The sequence below is a fragment of the Aedes albopictus genome, chromosome 2 (assembly GCF_035046485.1).
Source record: "Aedes albopictus strain Foshan chromosome 2, AalbF5, whole genome shotgun sequence".
NCBI lineage: Eukaryota > Metazoa > Arthropoda > Insecta > Diptera > Culicidae > Aedes > Aedes albopictus.
Window position 1 is genome coordinate 498,873,911 of NC_085137.1, and position 16,606 is coordinate 498,890,516.

General features: G+C 40.1%; 1 protein-coding gene across 4 annotated transcripts in view; it reads left to right on the plus strand.

The window, feature by feature from the left end:
- The window catches only part of LOC109408817 (potassium channel subfamily T member 2), a 564,841-nt gene that overhangs the window by 517,278 nt on the left and 30,957 nt on the right, over positions 1-16,606 (plus strand). For 2 of the 4 annotated variants that reach the window (XM_062854367.1, XM_062854368.1), the window contains exon 26: positions 11,667-11,849. The exons of the other annotated variants lie outside the window; for them this stretch is intronic. In XM_062854367.1, the coding sequence (XP_062710351.1) occupies positions 11,667-11,849 (183 nt within the window). The remainder of the gene's footprint in view (positions 1-11,666; positions 11,850-16,606) is intronic. 4 annotated transcript variants of the gene reach the window in all.

A 16,606-nucleotide genomic window follows, 5' to 3' on the forward strand; every position in this document is an offset into this window, starting at 1 on the left:
ATTAGTTTGATTTGTTCGTATGAATTAAGTTGAATCTGTTGGCTTTTTCGTTCCACCTCTCAATACCTCGATCTGTCATCACGTATGCTTTCCATCATCCAAGCAAGCGCTCTCCATCGTGTCCCCACCTCGTAACAGCTTTCGCGCCTACCACGAACGACATCGGCAACGAGAAAGTCACGCTCATTCACATTCAGCGGAAGCAAAACACTCGATCGCCACACTCAAACACTGACGGAAAACGTCAGATCATTTCAAGCGTAGCGTTTGTACATACTCGCCAAATCGAAACTCAACCGCTTTGGAACTGATTACATAACAAAAACTGCTGAAACCCCTTTCGTTGTAGTGTGCCTTTCGGAACTTTTTCTTTCAACTCCTTTTTGTAGAGTTAGGCCAAAGAAGCAAAATCAAACTATTTTGTTCGTTGTTTTGTCTCTGATCGATCAAGTAGTGCATAGTCCTATTTTGTGAATTGGATTGCTTGCTTCCTCGAGTTTGGCTTCCATTTGATTACAGATTGAACAGTCTAGAAAAAAATCTACATCTTTCATATATCGATAGACTACAAAAGCTTACTTCAACAGATAACAATCACTTACAATGTAGAAATAACAGTCAACCGAGAAACGCAATTGTTGACATGGACAGAAATTTATACATGACTCTAATAATTATAACCTTCACCTGAATTTAAGTAAAATTCGCTTGTTGACTGTGCTGAGGACAAGAATAACTCGTCGTATGATTCAAATCATACGTAGCGCGCCCTTGCTGTCAACCCCGGAATACAATCAACGGACGTTTCTTTGCGGTTATTCAACTGGTTCGAAATGCTTTTAATGGTGTATACTTAGAACATATTACTGTATTGGGGAAAAAATAATCAAAACTAGTCTGTAAACAAGCAAACTACTGATTTACAGTGAAATCAGTGAAATTACAGGAGAAAATTGGTGGAATCAATGTATCAGTGCTTCAAATGAGATAACTGAGTTTGTAGAAACAGGGTTCGCTTTTGTGGGTTTGAGATCTGACCCTGCAGCGCTCTAGGAACCTCTAATGCCCCTATCAAAACATCAATCAATCCTCCGAAAATTCAATAAACTGCAACTTAATTGCTGTAAAAACAGCTTGAAACCTCATGAAACCACCTGATACATCTTGAAACGCTTAAAAATGTTTCCGCAAACCCTCCTGTAAATTCCTGCAACCTCTAAAAGTATCCATAAAACTCTCTGATCCATCATTGAACCCACTAAGATCCTCTGAAACGCCCAAAGAAACCCACCTGAAACCCCTTGAGGATTTCGGAAATGCTCCTGAAAACTTCCCTCCGAGGCACCCCGGAAAGCTACCCCCCTGAAATCTTTTGAGACTCCTTCAAATATCCCTGGAAGCCTCGGAGACACGCTGAAATTTCTCTTTAACCTTTTTTACGCCTAAAAATCCATAGAAACCATCTGAGACTTCATGATGACACAAATGTCCTAAATGGAACATAATGTGTCTTTGGAGTATTATGATACCTGAGACTCCATGATAGCCCCTGAAACCCTCTGGGCCCTTCCGGAACGACTGTAAAACCCTTCAGAATTCCCCTGGAACCCCGTGAAGCCCTTTGGAACACTCTGAAGCCCCCAAAAATACCCTGCCTGAATCCCCCAGAAACATCCATGAAACCTCCTTAACTCCCATGATACGCTCTGAAGCTCTCTTACTTGAAGCCCTTTACATCCCAAGAAACTCTTTAATCATCTTTGAAGTCTTAGAATCCTTGAAACTTCCTGTAAATCCCTTTATTATTATTTCGATCCAAAACGTACACTACATCAGCGAGCTGTTGCCAACATGATGCATTAAACAGGTTAAGATTGTCGTCTAGAACTTTTCCCGAAAACCTTCCAAAGTTATTCCGGAATACCACCCACAACTTCTCCCCAGTTTTCTCTAAAGATTCTTCCTGTCCTCTGGATCTCCAAGCATGCCTGAAGTGATGCCTCCTGGAATTTCTCTGGCATTTCATCCCGGGACTCCTCCAAAGATCGCCCGGTATCAACTCCAAGAGACATTCCGGGAGTAATCCTTCAAGAATACCGGGAGGAACTGTGGATGACATTATGGAAAGGCTTCCGATTCCATAATGTCATCCACAGTTCCTCCCGGTATTCTTAAAGGATTACTCTCGGAATGTCTCTAGGAGTTGATACCGGGATTCCTCTCGGGATTCCTCCAAGGATTCCTCCGGGTTTTATATATAATACCCTCTTGGAATGTTTCTCACGGGATTCCCTTCGAAACTACCCCCGGAGGATTATGGGATTCCTACTAGAATTTCCTTCAGGGTTCTTCCAAGGATTCTGTGGACAATGCACGTGTGAGATAACTGATTGAAAAAATATACAATCGCAATTCTTTGTTTGTAATAAATTCAGTGAACTTCAGCAACTGAAAATCCAACATGTCTTCCCTTGCTCCACGAAATCAACTGCTGCAGAAGTTCATGCAGTGATTTCTTTAACAATTTTGCAAAAAAAAATCTTCAAAGAATTCTTAAATGACTCTGCAAAGAATCCTGAGAGGATTCTGCAAAGAATCCGGAGAGGATTCTGCAAAGAATCCTGAGAGGATTCTGCAAAGAATCCTGAGAGGATTCTGCAAAGAATCCTGAGAGGATTCTGCAAAGAATCCTGAGAGGATTCTGCAAAGAATCCTGAGAGGATTCTGCAAAGAATCCTGAGCGGATTCTGCAAAGAATCCTGAGCGGATTCTGCAAAGAATCCTGAGAGGATTCTGCAAAGAATCCTGAGAGGATTCTGCAAAGAATCCTGAGAGGATTCTGCAAAGAATCCTGAGAGGATTCTGCAAAGAATCCTGAGAGGATTCTGCAAAGAATCCTGAGAGGATTCTGCAAAGAATCCTGAGAGGATTCTGCAAAGAATCCTGAGAGGATTCTGCAAAGAATCCTGAGAGGATTCTGCAAGAATCCTGAGAGGATTCTGCAAAGAATCGTGAGAGGATTCTGCAAAGAATCCTGAGAGGATTCTGCAAAGAATCCTGAGAGGATTCTGCAAAGAATCCTGAGAGGATTCTGCAAAGAATCCTGAGAGGATTCTGCAAAGAATCCTGAGAGGATTCTGCAAAGAATCCTGAGAGGATTCTGCAAAGAATCCTGAGAGGATTCTGCAAAGAATCCTGAGAGGATTCTGCAAAGAATCCTGAGAGGATTCTGCAAGAATCCTGAGAGGATTCTGCAAAGAATCGTGAGAGGATTCTGCAAAGAATCCTGAGAGGATTCTGCAAAGAATCCTGAGAGGATTCTGCAAAGAATCCTTAGGAGGATTCTGCAAAGAATCCTAAGAGGATTTTGCAAAGAATCCTATGAGGATTCTGCAAATAATCCTAGGAGGATTCTGCAAAGAATCCTAAGGAGATTCTTCAAAGAATCCTAAGAGGATTCTTCAAAGAATCCTAAGAGGATTCTTCAAAGAATCCTAAGAGGATTCTGCAAAGAATCCTAAGAGGATTCTGCAAAGAATCCTAAGAGGATTCTGCAAAGAGGATTCTGCAAAGAATCCTAAGAGGATTCTGCAAAGAATCCTAAGAGGATTCTGCAAAGAATCCTAAGAGGATTCTGCAAAGAATCCTAAGAGGATTCTGCAAAGAATCCTAAGAGGATTCTGCAAAGAATCCTAAGAGGATTCTGCAAAGAATCCTAAGAGGATTCTGCAAAGAATCCTAAGAGGATTCTGCAAAGAATCCTAAGAGGATTCTGCAAAGAACACTGTTGAAAATGCTTTGACATCCATGTGCACAACAGAACATGTGCTCGATGAACAAATTGAGATTTGAAATTATGAAAAGAAATCCACGTACTCCGGTGAGACTCGAACTCACGACTCCCAATTCGCTAGACGGGCGCTTCTATTCCTTCAAGCTACGGAGTCACTCGACTATCTCCGTCGCCAGCAGGCCTAGAACTGAACTCGATTCCACAATCGCACATGGTTATCTTCTTTTCACAATCCAAACCCCCTTCGGATGGGATTAGATGAACATCTAACACATTGTCTGTTGTGCACATGTATGTCAAAGCGGGAGAGGAAGTTATTTTTAATTGTCGAGAGCTTCGGGCACTGCCTTCCAATCACTTATTGGTATGGCAATTAGTGTGCAGTCGGACTCTCGACGGGTCGGTCCTCGGCCGACCGAATACGGTAAGGGTGACCGTAGCACCTTACAAATGTCAATTTCTTGATTTTGCTTTGGCTGACCAAGCCATGTGGGAAATTACACTGTTGAAAATGCTTTGACATCCATGTGCACAACAGAACATGTGCTCGATGAACAAATTGAGATTTGAAATTATGAAAAGAAATCCACGTACTCCGGTGAGACTCGAACTCACGACTCCCAATTCGCTAGACGGGCGCTTCTATTCCTTCAAGCTACGGAGTCACTCGACTATCTCCGTCGCCAGCAGGCCTAGAACTGAACTCGATTCCACAATCGCACATGGTTATCTTCTTTTCACAATCCAAACCCCCTTCGGATGGGATTAGATGAACATCTAACACATTGTCTGTTGTGCACATGTATGTCAAAGCGGGAGAGGAAGTTATTTTTAATTGTCGAGAGCTTCGGGCACTGCCTTCCAATCACTTATTGGTATGGCAATTAGTGTGCAGTCGGACTCTCGACGGGTCGGTCCTCGGCCGACCGAATACGGTAAGGGTGACCGTAGCACCTTACAAATGTCAATTTCTTGATTTTGCTTTGGCTGACCAAGCCATGTGGGAAATTACACTGTTGAAAATGCTTTGACATCCATGTGCACAACAGAACATGTGCTCGATGAACAAATTGAGATTTGAAATTATGAAAAGAAATCCACGTACTCCGGTGAGACTCGAACTCACGACTCCCAATTCGCTAGACGGGCGCTTCTATTCCTTCAAGCTACGGAGTCACTCGACTATCTCCGTCGCCAGCAGGCCTAGAACTGAACTCGATTCCACAATCGCACATGGTTATCTTCTTTTCACAATCCAAACCCCCTTCGGATGGGATTAGATGAACATCTAACACATTGTCTGTTGTGCACATGTATGTCAAAGCGGGAGAGGAAGTTATTTTTAATTGTCGAGAGCTTCGGGCACTGCCTTCCAATCACTTATTGGTATGGCAATTAGTGTGCAGTCGGACTCTCGACGGGTCGGTCCTCGGCCGACCGAATACGGTAAGGGTGACCGTAGCACCTTACAAATGTCAATTTCTTGATTTTGCTTTGGCTGACCAAGCCATGTGGGAAATTACAAAGCATTTTCAACAGTGTAATTTCCCACATGGCTTGGTCAGCCAAAGCAAAATCAAGAAATTGACATTTGTAAGGTGCTACGGTCACCCTTACCGTATTCGGTCGGCCGAGGACCGACCCGTCGAGAGTCCGACTGCACACTAATTGCCATACCAATAAGTGATTGGAAGGCAGTGCCCGAAGCTCTCGACAATTAAAAATAACTTCCTCTCCCGCTTTGACATACATGTGCACAACAGACAATGTGTTAGATGTTCATCTAATCCCATCCGAAGGGGGTTTGGATTGTGAAAAGAAGATAACCATGTGCGATTGTGGAATCGAGTTCAGTTCTAGGCCTGCTGGCGACGGAGATAGTCGAGTGACTCCGTAGCTTGAAGGAATAGAAGCGCCCGTCTAGCGAATTGGGAGTCGTGAGTTCGAGTCTCACCGGAGTACGTGGATTTCTTTTCATAATTTCAAATCTCAATTTGTTCATCGAGCACATGTTCTGTTGTGCACATGGATGTCAAAGCATTTTCAACAGTGTAATTTCCCACATGGCTTGGTCAGCCAAAGCAAAATCAAGAAATTGACATTTGTAAGGTGCTACGGTCACCCTTACCGTATTCGGTCGGCCGAGGACCGACCCGTCGAGAGTCCGACTGCACACTAATTGCCATACCAATAAGTGATTGGAAGGCAGTGCCCGAAGCTCTCGACAATTAAAAATAACTTCCTCTCCCGCTTTGACATACATGTGCACAACAGACAATGTGTTAGATGTTCATCTAATCCCATCCGAAGGGGGTTTGGATTGTGAAAAGAAGATAACCATGTGCGATTGTGGAATCGAGTTCAGTTCTAGGCCTGCTGGCGACGGAGATAGTCGAGTGACTCCGTAGCTTGAAGGAATAGAAGCGCCCGTCTAGCGAATTGGGAGTCGTGAGTTCGAGTCTCACCGGAGTACGTGGATTTCTTTTCATAATTTCAAATCTCAATTTGTTCATCGAGCACATGTTCTGTTGTGCACATGGATGTCAAAGCATTTTCAACAGTGTAATTTCCCACATGGCTTGGTCAGCCAAAGCAAAATCAAGAAATTGACATTTCTGCAAAGAATCCTGAGAGGATTCTGCAAAGAATCCTGAGAGGATTCTGCAAAGAATTCTGAGAGGATTCTGCAAAGAATTCTGAGAGGATTCTGCAAAGAATTCTGAGAGGATTCTGCAAAGAATTCTGAGAGGATTCTGCAAAGAATCCTAAGAGGATTCTGCAAAGAATCCTAAGAGGATTCTGCAAAGAATCCTAAGAGGATTCTGCAAAGAATCCTAAGAGGATTCTGCAAAGAATCCTAAGAGGATTCTGCAAAGAATCCTAAGAGGATTCTGCAAAGAATCCTAAGAGGATTCTGCAAAGAATCCTAAGAGGATTCTGCAAAGAATCCTAAGAGGATTCTGCAAAGAATCCTAAGAGGATTCTGCAAAGAATCCTAAGAGGATTCTGCAAAGAATCCTAAGAGGATTCTGCAAAGAATCCTAAGAGGATTCTGCAAAGAAGCCTAAGAGGATTCTGCAAAGAATCCTAAGAGGATTCTGCAAAGAATCCTAAGAGGATTCTGCAAAGAATCCTAAGAGGATTCTGCAAAGAATCCTAAGAGGATTCTGCAAAGAATCCTAAGAGGATTCTGCAAAGAATCCTAAGAGGATTCTGCAAAGAATCCTAAGAGGATTCTGCAAAGAATCCTAAGAGGATTCTGCAAAGAATTCTAAGAGGATTCTGCAAAGAATTCTAAGAGGATTCTGCAAAGAATCCTAAGAGGATTCTGCAAAGAATCCTAAGAGGATTCTGCAAAGAATCCTAAGAGGATTCTGCAAAGAATCCTAAGAGGATTCTGCAAAGAATCCTGAGGATTCTGCAAAGAATCCTAAGAGGATTCTGCAAAGAATCCTAAGAGGATTCTGCAAAGAATCCTAAGAGGATTCTGCAAAGAATCCTAAGAGGATTCTGCAAAGAATCCTAAGAGGATTCTGCAAAGAATCCTAAGAGGATTCTGCAAAGAATCCTAAGAGGATTCTGCAAAGAATCCTAAGAGGATTCTGCAAAGAATCCTAAGAGGATTCTGCAAAGAATCCTAAGAGGATTCTGCAAAGAATCCTAAGAGGATTCTGCAAAGAATCCTAAGAGGATTCTGCAAAGAATCCTAAGAGGATTCTGCAAAGAATCCTAAGAGGATTCTGCAAAGAATCCTAAGAGGATTCTGCAAAGAATCCTAAGAGGATTCTGCAAAGAATCCTAAGAGGATTCTGCAAAGAATCCTAAGAGGATTCTGCAAAGAATCCTAAGAGGATTCTGCAAAGAATCCTAAGAGGATTCTGCAAAGAATCCTAAGAGGATTCTGCAAAGAATCCTAAGAGGATTCTGCAAAGAATCCTAAGAGGATTCTGCAAAGAATCCTAAGAGGATTCTGCAAAGAATCCTAAGAGGATTCTGCAAAGAATCCTAAGAGAATTCTGCAAAGAATCCTAAGAGGATTCTGCAAAGAATCCTAAGAGGATTCTGCAAAGAATCCTAAGAGGATTCTGCAAAGAATCCTAAGAGGATTCTGCAAAGAATCCTAAGAGGATTCTGCAAAGAATCCTAAGAGGATTCTGCAAAGAATCCTAAGAGGATTCTGCAAAGAATCCTAAGAGGATTCTGCAAAGAATCCTAAGAGGATTCTGCAAAGAATCCTAAGAGGATTCTGCAAAGAATCCTAAGAGGATTCTGCAAAGAATCCTAAGAGGATTCTGCAAAGAATCCTAAGAGGATTCTGCAAAGAATCCTAAGAGGATTCTGCAAAGAATCCTAAGAGGATTCTGCAAAGAATCCTAAGAGGATTCTGCAAAGAATCCTAAGAGGATTCTGCAAAGAATCCTAAGAGGATTCTGCAAAGAATCCTAAGAGGATTCTGCAAAGAATCCTAAGAGGATTCTGCAAAGAATCCTCAGAGGATTCTGCAAAGAATCCTAAAAGGATTCTGCAAAGAATCCTAAGAGGATTCTGCAAAGAATCCTAAGAGGATTCTGCAAAGAATCCTAAGAGGATTCTGCAAAGAATCCTAAGAGGATTCTGCAAAGAATCCTAAGAGGATTCTGCAAAGAATCCTAAGAGGATTCTGCAAAGAATCCTAAGAGGATTCTGCAAAGAATCCTAAGAGGATTCTGCAAAGAATCCTAAGAGGATTCTGCAAAGAATCCTAAGAGGATTCTGCAAAGAATCCTAAGAGGATTCTGCAAAGAATCCTAAGAGGATTCTGCAAAGAATCCTAAGAGGATTCTGCAAAGAATCCTAAGAGGATTCTGCAAAGACTGCAGAAATTCCTGCATGAATATGTCCAAAATTTTCCAGTTGCCAACAGTAGCTGCAACTAGAGGTTTTGCTCGGGTATCTTGGCGCGGCGACGTCGTCCACGGTTACCATGCCAACGTGCGACTCGCGATCAAAGCATGCGAGCAGAAATTGAAATTGAAGAAAATTTTCAACTGAACCAGACGCGTGCCTTCAGCTACTGCTGATTGTAAAACTAAATTATAGAGTTAAATTGCTAGATTTAATAAAGTAATATTAGAAATTATTATAGAAAAAGTGCTTAATTGGTAGTTTTACTACTGGAAATCTGGTGGTATCATCTTGACCAGTTCAGGTGAGTGCTGACCGAGGCCTCCGTATAGTGGCCTTTCGGGACTGCCAGCTGAATTTTATATTTCCAGAAGGTCGTTCAGGAATACTTGCTGGTTTTTCTTTCTGGAATTCTCTTGACAAATTTTTAGATGGTTAACCTAAAATGGTTAGATTAACCAGGCTGACGTAAATCACGTTCAGCGTGTCAGATCGGTTCAAATTAATTTCAATTTTTCTGGGATTAATTAATTTATAGAAGTTCCTCCAAGAGTTTTTGCAATGATCTTTCTGATGATTCTTTCAAATATTTCTGCAGAACCACCTTCGGAAATTATTTCAGAAGTTTTTTGATGACAGACTTTTTTTACTAAATATTAAACAAATTTTACTAAATATTAAACAAATTTTGTCCTGTTAGTTTCTTCGGTAGTTTTTCTATGATTTCATTAAGAAATTTCTCTTGGAAATCATTCACGAATTCCTCAGAAATAATTTCATCATTTGCTTTTCAACACAATTTTTCTCTTGAAGAAATGATTAATGAAAATCAAGTGTGATCTGTGACAGCGAACACATAATCACTGATGGACACTTGACAGGACATTTATCGATGAGCTCGTTCCATATTTTCAAAATAATCAACAGTGTATGAAAAGTCAAATTTAAAATAATTTTCGTGTATTTGCCCAACAAACATTGAAAAGCTCGCCGCAACAAGTGTCATCCTAAGAGTTACTTTTTGTCAATATTATTAATGTTTTTGCATTTACAATAAAAAATGTATGATTCGTCATCTTTGGTGTGACATGAATTCCAACATGAAAATAAGTATTTTAATCAACAACGGAATAGCAACTACGAATATTACAGTAAGTCATACTAATACTTATGCTCATGCATAGGAATTTCTTAAGAAAATCTTGTATAAATCTTCATTTATAAAATCCAAAAAAAAATTTTGCAAGGATTATTTAAAGGAACTGCTGTCTAAAAAAACTTCTGGTGAAAATTCTGCATGGAAAACAACGTATAGAGAATTCTGGAGGTATCTCTAATTATTCTTGTCATGTTTTGTAGAAAAACTTTTGAAAAAAAATCCGCTACAACTCATAGCTTCTCTTCATAAGGAATTTCTTCAAAAATACTTGGTAAAATTCCTGCAAAAAAACTGTGTAGAGCTCTTTGAAAAACTGATGAAAAGACACCTGGAGATGCTGTTGATGAAACTCCTGGGGGAATTTCTGGAAGAGCTCTCTCGAATTGCAAAAACGCTTATATTATACCAGAATAACCGCAAAGATTCTACGTTGGCATTCCATATCCCACACACTCCGAACCTCCCACCATTCTAGATTTGTTTTGACCCACATAGCTATTGTCCGAATTCTCCTAAAACGACCTTCAACGGCTCCATCTATCTTCCCTAGCTCTTTCGCCACAGTTGTTCCAAGTTCTTTTCTCTTCCTCAACAAACAAAAAAAAACAACCTTCCTTCCGTTGTTCTCGTTGTTCATATTTATCGATTAGTTCGATTCTCAATTTTACGTTCCTTGGTTCGAGTGACGAAGGCGCCCGGGTAGAGTAACACAAATCCTGGGTGTCCTTTTCTCAGAAGCTACTGAATAATACCTACAGGCTCATCACGGACGAATTATTTGATCGCACACGCACACAGTGAGTCGATTTCCTTTTTTATTTGTTCGATTCTTGGCTATCAACAACAGTCTTTGAAAGCGCTCCTTTACAGTTTAGATTTATCCCTTATTCATGACCGTCCCCCGTGTTCCCTGATGTAAGAACCCAGTTTGGTGATAAGTTTCCCGATAGTTTCTGTTCCGTGCTAGTCGTAGAGATTCCACCCCCTAGCCTCCCCACCCCTCATCACGTGTTGGTAAAAGATAAGGCCAAGTTTTTGTTTGAGTTTCGTTTTTTAACTAAAGTTCCCACAAAAGGGCAGCTCAGTTTCATCGACAAACCGCGCGCGAGTTTTGTTTGATGAGCTGAAGCTACGCCAGTTTCCCGAGTAGTTTTTTTCTTTGCATGACCGTGTTGACTTTTTCTCATTTCCCAGGAAGATTTCTTTTTTATTGTGATAGCCAACTATGAAATGAATGAAAGAAATTGCAAGCCTTAGCAATATGTAGTTTTAGGTTGTAGAATTCTTCAAGAATATTTGTAAATCTCAAAGTAAAACATTATCTGTTGCTTTGGCTTCAAGTGGTCGATACAGCTCATGGTTTTAAGGTGAACTTTTGCTCCAGTGCACGAGTCAGTTTGAGTTTCGAATTATTTCACCTTTCACATAGTTTCACAATAACGGTCATAGTAGTTCATGCATTTTCATTGCTTCCTAGGTCCAGGTTACTCACGGAAAATCAACCAAGTTTCTTAAGTTTTCTTTATGTTTGCTTTCGTTTATGGTTCCTCATTGGTTTCACACACTGAAACAAATTTACCTGTTGATTATCTTTGGTACGGATACTAATAACTGATTCATCTTCACCTTCATTGATAACGCTCGCTTGAACTCGCATGTTCGTTTGTTCGTTCCGTTACATAACCGGCTAAATTACTGAACAAAATATCAAACCAAAAAAACCTGTAAAACACATCCAACCAACAACAAAAAAACATGAATCGACTAAACAACCAACACCCACTCCACCACCATCGAATCGGCATTCGAACCTCTACAAATCTAACCCAGTACGAAGAGGAAGTGGTGACCACGACTGCGACCGCCAGCTGCACTTCGGCCTCCGGCGTTCCGATCAAGGGCGTCGCGGAAGCGAACCTACGTGGCGTCACCTACCGGCCGCCACCGACATCGTCGTCGATGCGCAAGTCATCGTCCTGTCTCGGGGGATGTACAGCCCGCCGGGGATCGAGCGTAAGTGTGTCCTCTAGTCTTACGTCTCCCTCACTATCTCTCTTTCTATGGTATCGCCCTTTTAGAATCACCTATGATGCAAAATAAATGCAAAGCAAAACACGCTCCCTTAAAACCTCCCACCATCAAGCAAGCACTAGCCTTTCCCTTGACTCACCACCTTTTTGAAACACATATCCTTGCCGTCACCTCACCACAGTGCTGACGTCACCTTTACCCTAACGCCACCATACATCATCACAAATGTGACAGTCGTGAATTTTGGGCACAACGACAATCAAACACCACACACACATTTTCTTTCAAAAATTGGTCAAAAACCTTGAAAAACTCATTGGTTAAGGTCATTTTCGTCGACATCAACGCTAAGATCATAGAACTTGGGATAAACACAATGTACGTCTTATGTAATTATTCCGGTTAGCCAAATATTCTTGTGATTCCGATCTTAAAGCGCTAAGGTTTCAGAAAACTACATTTTTTGCCTTTCTCGTACATCAAAGTGTACTCAAAAACGAATTTTCGATAGAAGGCTCGGAAGATCAAGTCACATATGCCAACTCAGTGTGACGAATTGAGATGATGTCTGTATGTGTGTATGTATGTGCGCAACAAAAATCACTCATTCTTAAGGTACTTCCCATGGGACGATTTTCCAGATTTTAGCACGAATCGGATCGCAATTTTACCGCATTGTTTGCTATTAAAAATGGTTCAGATCGGTCAAGGCGTTCCGGAGTTATGGCCATTTCAGTGATCCGGACCAGCACCGCATCGGTAGAACTGGCCGGTTGAACTGTTGAACCATCATGCCTCATCAAGCGATGCATTTTGTATGGAAATCAACGCTGGAGACCAAAAATTCAAGACGGCCCTAAAATCATGCAATATGGGTATATTCGGAAGATGTCCGGAGTCCAAAAATGGCGATCAGAATATCCAAGATGGTGGTCTCAAACCCAGAATGGCGGCTCAAAATTCAAGATTGAGGCTTTTTTTAAAATTTCAGTGCCATGAAATGGATTTTTGTTAAACGTACGAAAGTGCGACATTCATCAACATGTCACTTGATGAGTTCTGTTGCAATGGGTTTTCGAGGGCACGAAAAAGGCGCCATGACCGCTAGGTGGATTAATAAGGGTTTTAAATACCTTTTCGAATCAATCATGTCAGGACACCGATCTCACGTTAAAGCGATCCAGCGTCACCGATTTCCCCAACTCTTAAATACTCTCTGAACTTCTTTTTAGCAAGCATGGGAAACACCCACTCAACTATTGTGCTTCTCCTACTCATATTCACACATTATAAGAGGCGAGATCGCTCCCCCGCGGTGAAGCATTTTTTGCATTTTGTATCTTTATGGCAGTCTTCGGAGATATTCGAATGACCTGAAAAATTTCCCGGATTTTTTTTTCAATATTCTACCGTTGCTTGGGTCACTTTGGTCAACTTTCCTCAGAAATACCGTTTTTTGTCTGTTTTAATAAATTGTTACATGCTACCCTTAAGTAACAAAGCAGGGGTTTCAGTACATTCCAGAAAAATTTGCTGCACGGTGATCATGTGGTCAATTTTCGTCCGATCTTCGACGAAGCCTTCATTTTCCACGAACTCATTTTCTATAAGTAGGAGACGACAAATTATTTAGAACTGTAAAGGCTTGGAAGTTTCCATACCTTTACTTGGGACCAGTGAACCATAGTGGTATCATCGAGGTTACTCCAAAATATTCACTGAGTAACCAGCTCTCCAGACAACTATTTTCAACTCTGAGTATGAAAATACAATTTTGTTAAAAAAAACCTAGTTTTACTAAAACATTGCGAATGTGTTCTGGCCTTATAAAAAAATAAAACATCCTTTGTGAGTTTTTTTTTTGCTCATGTAACTAATGTGTCCATTTTTGGAATTGGAAACTGTTGCTCCTACTTATGTTTAAAAAAACCGTATAGGGGCTGTCCATAAACCACGTGGTCATTAGGGGGGGAGTTCGGCCAATCATCATTTTGTATGGACAAATAAAAAAAAATGTATGGACTAATGACCACGCGGGGGGGGGGGGGGGGGGGGTGTTGAAAAGTCCCAAAAAATGACCACGTGGTTTATGGACAGCCCCATATATGATTCTTGAATTGCATTGACTCCGCCTTAAGGTGGCCCACACTTTTATGAAAAACGAAAATTTCGAAAATTGCCAAGTCTTACCTTCTAAATCAGTTGTTTTGGACTCCCAGAAGCTACGTTCAAAATTTGAGCAAAATCGGTTAAGCCTAAGGGGGCGCTCACAACGCTTAAAGTTTATTAGGAAAATGAAATTTTAAGTTTTCGAATTTTGCCGCTAGGTGGCGCTGTAAGCGTTCAATAACCAAACCCTTTGGTATTATTGTAGGTGACTATATGCCAAGCAACTTTATCGAAGACCGCAAAGTGATCGAAGATCGACAAAGTTCTTTGGCATATAGTCACCTACAATAATACAAAAGGGTTTATGTATTGAACGCTTACAGCGCCACCTAGCGGCAAAATTCGAAAATTTAAAATTTCTGCATACATTTGGCCAAGTTTTCCCATACAAACTTCAAGCGTTTTGAGCGCCCCCTACCGGCTCAACCGATTTTGCTCAAATTTAGAACGTAGCTCCTGGGAGTCGAAAACTACTGATTTAGGAGGTAAGACTTGGCATTTTTCGAAATTTTTGTTTTTCATATAAGTGTGGGCCACCCTACTCCACCTCCATAATTGTTGGAAAAAATATTTGTGTTCTAGGAAAAAAAATCACTCCCGTATGTTTATGGAAAATTTCTATTAAAGGTTTGTAGCTGAGAAGCAGGCCTTATCTAAGTTAGGACGTAACACCAAGATAAAGAAGAAAAATATGTCCAAAATCTCTACGAGTAGGATATCTTTCAGCGATTTTGTTTACAAATTCCTCCATAGAAAGGAAATATTCCAGGGAGACCTTTTTCTAGAGCCCCATTGAATATTTTTTCAGATTTTTTTCCAAAGATTCCCTTAAACAAATCTTCAGAGATTCTAAGGTTTTTTTTTGAGGAAATCTTTCAAAAAATATCTTGGACATTTCAGCAGAAATTGCTGTAGAACTTTCTCAAATGCTTCATATGTAAATTTTGCCTTCAAAATTTCTTTCAAAAATTTTGCCAATTATTCATTCACTGGGAAATGTTCTACGAGTATTGATTTAGAAATTTCTACAAGGATTTTCTCGGAAATTCATCTAGGCATCTATTAACAAATTTTTCTAGATACTAATCCAGTCATTTCTCAAGGGAGGAATAATATCACTCATAAATGCCTCTAAAAAATCTTCTGGTTTTTCTTTTCAGAAAATCTTCTAAAAAAATCCTGCAAAACATTCGTTAGGTATTCCTTGAAAAATATCTCCAAGGACTCCTTCTGATTTTTTTTTTCAGGTATATCTTCACGGATTCTTTCAGAACATCTTCTTAGAATTCATTTGGAAATTTTACGAGATTCCCTTGAAAATTCTCGTAGGACTTGCTCCAGACATTTAAAAAATAATTGTTTTAGAAAATTGTACGTGAATAGTTTGCCTCCATGAATTTCTGCAGAAGTTCCTGCATAGTTTCTGTCAGAACTTTTTCAGGAATTCCTCTGAATGTCACTAGGCATTCTTCCAAAAGTTTCACGTAGTAATCTATTACAAAATTTTGTATGGACTGCTTCAGAAATGCCTGCATGATTTTCTTCAGGAATTCTCTCAGAATTTCGATTCTTCAAGATGTTTTTTTCCAGACTTCTCCATGGATTTCTTTGCAAAAAATCTGTCGAAAGTTCAAAGGATTTATTTAGAAATGTCTATCGACAATCGTACATGGTTACAATGGTCCAAATTCACGTTGCAGCAGGAAACAAATCCTATCTCTGCTATCGTTAAGTTTAGGCGTTTGATGTCTTCAAAAAAAATGTTTGCATTTAAGTAAAAAGGAAATCGCGTTAAGTACTGTTCCTTTGAATTCCACTAAGAATTTGCATCCTTTGACAGATACGTATTTTGACCTCAACTGTAAGGTCGTCTTCAGTGTCTTGTACTTGACTCGTTTGCATTTGTTTGTTGCATCTTTTCTTAACATTTAATAAAAATGGAATAAAACTTTTTAATTTTTAGTCATATGCGATCGACTTGTAGGCAAAGCTTTTATCTAGCTCTCAATTTGAACGTAGTAGGTCAATTTTAAGTTTTGGCTTAGGGTGATCCCTGCAAAAACAAGTTTTTCACAATAACTTTTTTTAATTGATTTTTTTTTTCGAAGATGTGAGCTTCGAAGCACTTAAAGAGCCAGTAGTGATGCATATTTTTTCTGAACATTGCATATTGCTAGGTCTTTTCATTCAAATGTTATGGGCAATTTTGACTTAAAAACAACGATGACTTGAAATGCTTATATCTCATAGAGTTGGTGTAATAAAAAAGATTTTTTCATTTTTTTTTTATTTGGCCGTGATGGATAACGCGCAGGTACTCACGACAACATCCACAAAAAGTTGTTCGGTTTCTCCTTTTTTGTCATTTTTTAGTCGTTCTCCTTCCCATCCGCTTGCCGACGGTCTAAAAATAGATTTCCGAGCTGCCGCAGTTGCTGCGTCACCAACACAATCACATTCTGGGTTTGTTAGTGGCAAAAGTGCAGTCGTTTAAAACAATCCATTACTTTATGTTGAAACTAGCATATCTCAGTTTGTTTTTAAAAAATTGTCCAAAATTTCGACAGATG